Here is a 6,106-nt window from a genome sequence, read left to right on the forward strand (position 1 = left end):
TGATTATTTTTACAAATTTAATAGGTTGCTGAAAGACAAGTTGGGGGCTTACAAAGTGATATTGCCGAGTTGGAATCCATGAGGAAAACATTGGCCGATTTCTTTTGCGAGGATATTAACACATTCAAATTAGAAGAATGTTTCCGAATTGTTCATAGTTTTTGTATGAAATTCAGATTAGCAGTGGCTGAAAATGAACGAAGAAAAGTACAAGAAGAACAAGCTTTAGTTCGTCGAAAACAAAGAGAAGAACAATTAGCTGTGAAAAAAAGATTATGTAAGATAAATAATTTATAATATAATATTGTAGTTTTTAATTTAATAACTATCAAACATATATATATTAAACATTTTATAGTAACCAATGATCAACAAAATAATGGCTCTGATGTTGAAAGTAATTTAGTTGATTCAATTTTGTATGACATTCGTTCAGGATTTCCTCATAAAAAGAGCTTTGATAAGGTATGTTTAATTAAATTAAATAAAAATATCAAGTATTCTATTTTTATTCATTTCCAGGGTAAAAGACCACATAATGCAACAATTGTAACTTCAGAAGAGGATAATATATCAGTATCTGGTTCACCAGCTGTAATTAGACGAAGACTTGGTGTTGTCGATAACCCTAATAAAGAAGATAATCTATCTCCCGGTACCTATTCATTATGTTCTGTTTAGAAAGTTACTAATTTTGTCAATCATAAATTTGTTTATAATTGTATCATTTATAAGATGTTACTCCAAATGGAAGTTTGCGACGTAGAAGAAGTAGAGTGCCATCAGAAGAAGACGAAATAACATTAATGGATTTCTTGCGAACATCTAATCAAGATGCTCCACCTGTATCAAATATTCAAAGAAAATCATGGGGTAGTTTAGGTAAAAAAATTATTTTATCAAATTTGTAAAAATTAATTATACTAAAAAAATATTATACAAATTTGTAAAAAAAATTACAAGTCAAATAACTTTTATTATGTTCAATAATTGAGTTATTACTGTTAAAATATTATGTATTAAATACTATAATATATAGTAAAGAAAATTTTTTGCTATTAAATTTATTATATGAAAGAAGTAATTGTTTAATTAAACAAAAAATAAATACAATAGTTATTCGTTAATTTGAACTTGGATAATTCGAAAAACTCCATAAATCAAACTAAACGCTGAGTGCCCTGAGAAAACCTCTATAATTAGGAGAGTATACATGTATTCCGGTTTCCTCAATAATTCGAAATATCTGTCGGTGGAGCACACTCTACAATTCGAATTTTTATTCCATGAACTTCTATAATTCGAATTTCCTTAAACACGATTATATGTAAGTTCATATGTATGTACAATGTATATTCATATAAAGATTATGTACAATCTATTTGACGTACTCGTAATGAAACTAATAACGACGGTGGTTAAATATTATCGTAGTTTATAAACTTTATCGTACCCTACCTACATAATCTAAACGTTTGTCAGGATTACGTTAATTTTTTGAACAATTTGAAATGGACGAAAAAAGATGCGATACAATTTTCAGTGCTATCAGTAAGTTAGACAACGCCACGGACCAAATAAAATTGTGGTCAGCAATTTATCACAAAAAAAATAACAAAATTTTTCAATATGTAAAATATAATAATATAATAAATAAATGACAAATATCAATTAATAATTGTAAAATATAATATTATTTATGTATGTATAATAAATAAATGTAATATGTACATATATACAATAATTTTTCATTTCTCTTTAATTCGAATTAATTTTTTTTCTCTCGATTATTCAAACACTCAGTAAATCGAAAACCTCTATAAATGGAATTTTTAACTCGGTTCCCTGAATTTAGAATTATCAAATGACTACCGTAATTTAATTCATATTTTTTGGAATGGGTTCTTTAAAATTATAGTAATTATTATTTAATTAAGTTTAAAAAGGTATTTGAAGTTTTACTTAAGTATCTGACAATACTATTAAATTTATGTAACTATATATAATATTATTTTTATCATTATTTAAAATAAAAATGTATGTAACTTAACCTAGGAACCTGCTAGTAACTTTTAATTAGTATGTTTGGGTTTGTAAGACAAAAGGTTCAAAGTTGTCTTAAATTTTAATGGAATATTATTAGTTTTATAAAGGTTGAAAGAATTAATAGGTATCACTGTATCAGTCATTATGATTTTGGTTTAAGTTTTGTAAATGGTCTTTTGAAGTCACAGGTTTTAGTTACGGTTGAGGTGTAAAAAAATAATCAAGGCATTTAAAAAAATAGGTACCTTTTGGTCTCTGGTACCATGTAAATAAGTGAGTTAGTGTAAAGGATGTGTTAAATTTTAATTTAATTATAAATTTTACTATCTAGAAGAAAACTATTTGAAGCGAAGGAGATAGGTGGAATATCTTTTGTCTAAAGTTAGTTTATCTTGTATAATATTTTTAATACAATTATAATTTATAAATATTTTCAAAATTTTGTAGATTAAACTATTTTTTTCCAAAAAACATTATGAGTAAATTATACTTAAATTTCAATATAGTTATCATAGAATGGTATGAAATTCAATAGATTTAAGATAAAAATAGCTTTAAGAAAACTGTTTACAGAAACTTATAATTTACCATAAATCTATGTAATATAGTAAAATATTTTAAGTTTTGCAATCAATATGTTATGAATAACAATAAAAATATAAAATAATAAAAACTCAAGCTTGTTGACCATGAAACAAAATTGTAATTAACATAAATCAATAAAAATAATTTTTAAACATCTATAAATAGCTTTAAATTAATTTAAATATTTTTAAAGTAGTATTCACTATAGGAAATTAAAATATATGTAAAGATTAAAAGTTTCCCGCCTTTAATTTCTTCTATCAATATTTTTTTTTAATTTTAACAAAATAATAAAATTGTTATTTTATGTTTGAATATCTAATTTTGTTAAAATTTGAACTCAAAGTGTTATTAGGTAAAAGTAATAATGGAAATATTTAGTAAAAATTTCAGCCTTTTTAAGTTAGTTATTTTAACTAATATTTATAAATTAAATGTTTTTTGGTATTGTACCAATTAAATTTCAAAATCTTTAAAATGTTAATGATTCAAATACTTATATTATGTATTTATTTATTTTTAAGACCGATCATGGGCAAGGAGATTCAGAGGTAGTGGTAAAAAGAGACCAGACTTATTAAGTGCTGATTTTAGCGCTGATAGAGAACGAGCAAATTCGCCATCGCCTGTAGTAGAAACTAAGTCAATTATATCTACTGCAGCATCAACTCCTGAAGAAGAATCGAAGCCAAAGTATAATTAATATAAAAACAAGTAATTTTTATAAATAGACGAATTATTGTTACATTTATTTATAGAGCATGGAGACAAAAGATTGAAGCATGGCTACAAGAGAATGAAAAAGAAGATAAAGATTCTGACGATTTACGACGCAAGACTCAAAGAATTCAAAATAATAGACGATCATTAGAAAATGACTCTGAAAGTGATGGCCGTAGTAGTATTTTGGATACATTACCTGAAGGAAAATTAGCTAATGCAAATAATGATGGATATAAAAGAGTATATGCTGATTGGAGGCCCACTATTGATAAAACTGATGTTGTTGGCGTTATGGAAGCAATTGCTGGTAAGTAAAATCTTTGAATTAGCCAAGAATTAAAATATCAACTCTATAAATTGTTTTAGAAGCTCAACCTCCTGTTAAAGATAAATCTCAATGGCGAAAATCTAACTTAAATGTACCAAATACATCAGAAGAAACTGATTGTAATATCAAAAGATCTAAAAAACCAACTTATCTTTCAAATTTTGATAATCATAGCACACCTTTACATGTAAGTTTATAGATTTATTATTTATTATTTAAATAAAAAAAAAACTTAGTCTAATGTTATTGTTTTTAATCAATATTTAGGCTATCAAAGAAGAAGATAAAAGAAAAGGTTTTATTGAAAAATTAGGACAGAATGTATCTAATCAAGACCGTTTAACAGTTTATATTCGGGGAACAAATCAACCAGAAATAAAACCTAATGTAAGAAGTCCTTCATCATTAAGAAAACAATTGTCTTGTCCAGATTCGCCGGAAGAAAAATTATTACCTCCCTTTGCTCCCCGACGAAAAACCTCAGATTCTACTAATCCAGGGGATGTAACTGATAAAATTGACATAGATTCAGATAATATAGAAACACCACCGACATCGCGTAGACAAATTGTAAAACCTCAGTCAATTCCATTAAAAATTCAAACGGTCGAAGAAGAAAATCTAGGAGATGGTCAATTTGATAGATTTTCAGCAGCCAGGCGTACTCGGAGATATAGAAAAACTACAGAAGATGAAGGTCGAAAATTGGAAGGATACGAATCACCAAAAGCCAACGAAGAAACAGATGTTCGATTAAAAAAGTGGAAAGATAAACTAATGTATAAAACAACTGATGATGATAATAAAGAATTTTCTAGAAATCGGTTATACTCATCTATGCCCAGAACAACTAGAAACCAAAGTGTTGTAGATCATGGTGATATTATGAAAGCTGTCAAAATTTATGGACAACTTTCTCCTGAAAAAAGTATTATAGAGCCAAAAGCTCTAGATAGAGTGACTAAGATAAATCTTCATGATAATGATGAATCATCAATACATTTAAAAAGTGAGTTCATTCCAGAGATCAGAGTACAAGCTTTAACACCACCTATAAAAATTAGAACTGAACACGACTTAAATGATGAAGGGTAAATAAAACAGTTAATTTATATTTATTTTTTCTTTTATATCTAGTGTTTTATTATTGACTTTGTTTTTGTTTTTATTAGTTTTGAAGAATCTGTGAGTTTGATGTCTGCTGAGTCACTAAGTCAGGAGACTTCTTCAGGTAACTTTGAAACCGATAAACAAATTCCAAAAACGATTGCAAGAGCTGATAGTAGTGGCAGTAATGATACTAATAGTAGCAGTGGACCTGTTGTCCCTACTTTAAGAAAAACAAATTCTCTTAAGTCATCCATTAAACCTATAGTAGTAAGAAAAACTGAGTTGCCAAAACGTACAAGTAGTTTTAGAACTCCTCAAACTATTCAGAAACCAATGGTGAAAGCTATTCCATCAACCAAACCTATAACAAAATCAACGGCTGTTCAAAAGCCAATTGTTCAAAAGCCAATCACAACTAGAACAACAAGTGCACCAAAGCCTGTTGAAAGGTCAAGTTCTAAAAGTAGCTTGCGTAGCTCTAGGAGTTCGCTTAATAGCTCAAACTCTGTTAGCACAGTCAAAAAGATTCCCGGTATTGCGACCTACACACGAGCTATCAACGATCTGACAACAGATTTGAAATCAAAAAAACCACTGAATGCATTACAACAGCACAACCGTGATACACCTATGGCTAGCAGAAGCAGTAGCAGTGGTAGTAGCATTGCAGTTCCTGTCAACAAACCAAAGCCAAAACCGTTGAGCACTAGTTTTAAAGAGAACCAAGGCAGATCCGGTATGACAGGAATGTCACCCTCCAGAAAATCATTAGGATTTATGAGACCAACTGCGTCTAGTACCGCAAAAGACTTGGTTGACAATGGCAAACCAATGCCTTTAGTCAAAAAAAATTTTAAGTAGATGTTTAAAATATATTAATATATTATATTAAAGTTGTCAATTGTTACCATACACAATTTATACCCAATACACTTTTTACTATGAATTATTATTTATTGTATAGGTGAATATATCATTGTACCTATAATACTTATTAATTTTCTGTTAAATTATTTGACATAAAATTTTATTTTAAACAATTTTAAATAAAAGAAAAATCTATTTTTTAATAGCCAGTTTGTTTGGTTAAACATTTAATTAGTTTAAATCTTTATGATTTACTTGTTTTCAATTTTCATTTACAGTTTTGACAATAAACATGTATTCACACATTTAATATTACAAGACTGTTGGCTTAACAATTTAGTTAAAAAAAAAAAAAAATAAATAAAATTTACAAAATAAAATTCCTTATAATATTACAGTTTAAATTTTTTAGTACCTATGTTAATATAATTTCTACTGTATGTACAA

The 6,106-nt window shown here is 27.3% G+C and overlaps 1 protein-coding gene across 3 annotated transcripts in view; it reads left to right on the forward strand.

Annotated features, from left to right (window-relative positions):
* LOC112602317 (formin-J-like) overlaps positions 1 to 5,791 on the forward strand; it is a 40,528-nt gene extending 34,737 nt beyond the window's left edge. Inside the window, exons 16-24 of one of the 3 annotated variants that reach the window (XM_025350336.1) lie at positions 25 to 277; positions 359 to 465; positions 523 to 655; positions 736 to 882; positions 3,156 to 3,324; positions 3,390 to 3,661; positions 3,724 to 3,869; positions 3,950 to 4,773; positions 4,855 to 5,791. In XM_025350336.1, the coding sequence (XP_025206121.1) occupies positions 25 to 277; positions 359 to 465; positions 523 to 655; positions 736 to 882; positions 3,156 to 3,324; positions 3,390 to 3,661; positions 3,724 to 3,869; positions 3,950 to 4,773; positions 4,855 to 5,653 (2,850 nt within the window). In that variant the 3' untranslated portion in view covers positions 5,654 to 5,791. Of the gene's footprint in view, positions 1 to 24; positions 278 to 358; positions 656 to 735; positions 883 to 3,155; positions 3,325 to 3,389; positions 3,662 to 3,720; positions 3,870 to 3,949; positions 4,774 to 4,854 lie in introns of all 3 variants that reach the window. The other 2 variants (XM_025350335.1, XM_025350334.1) reach the window with 2 other exon arrangements.
* The last annotated feature ends 315 nt before the right edge of the window (positions 5,792 to 6,106 follow it).

This window comes from Melanaphis sacchari, unplaced genomic scaffold, assembly GCF_002803265.2.
Source record: "Melanaphis sacchari strain LSU unplaced genomic scaffold, SCAv2.0 Contig85_pilon_pilon, whole genome shotgun sequence".
Classification (NCBI taxonomy): Eukaryota; Metazoa; Arthropoda; class Insecta; order Hemiptera; family Aphididae; genus Melanaphis; species Melanaphis sacchari.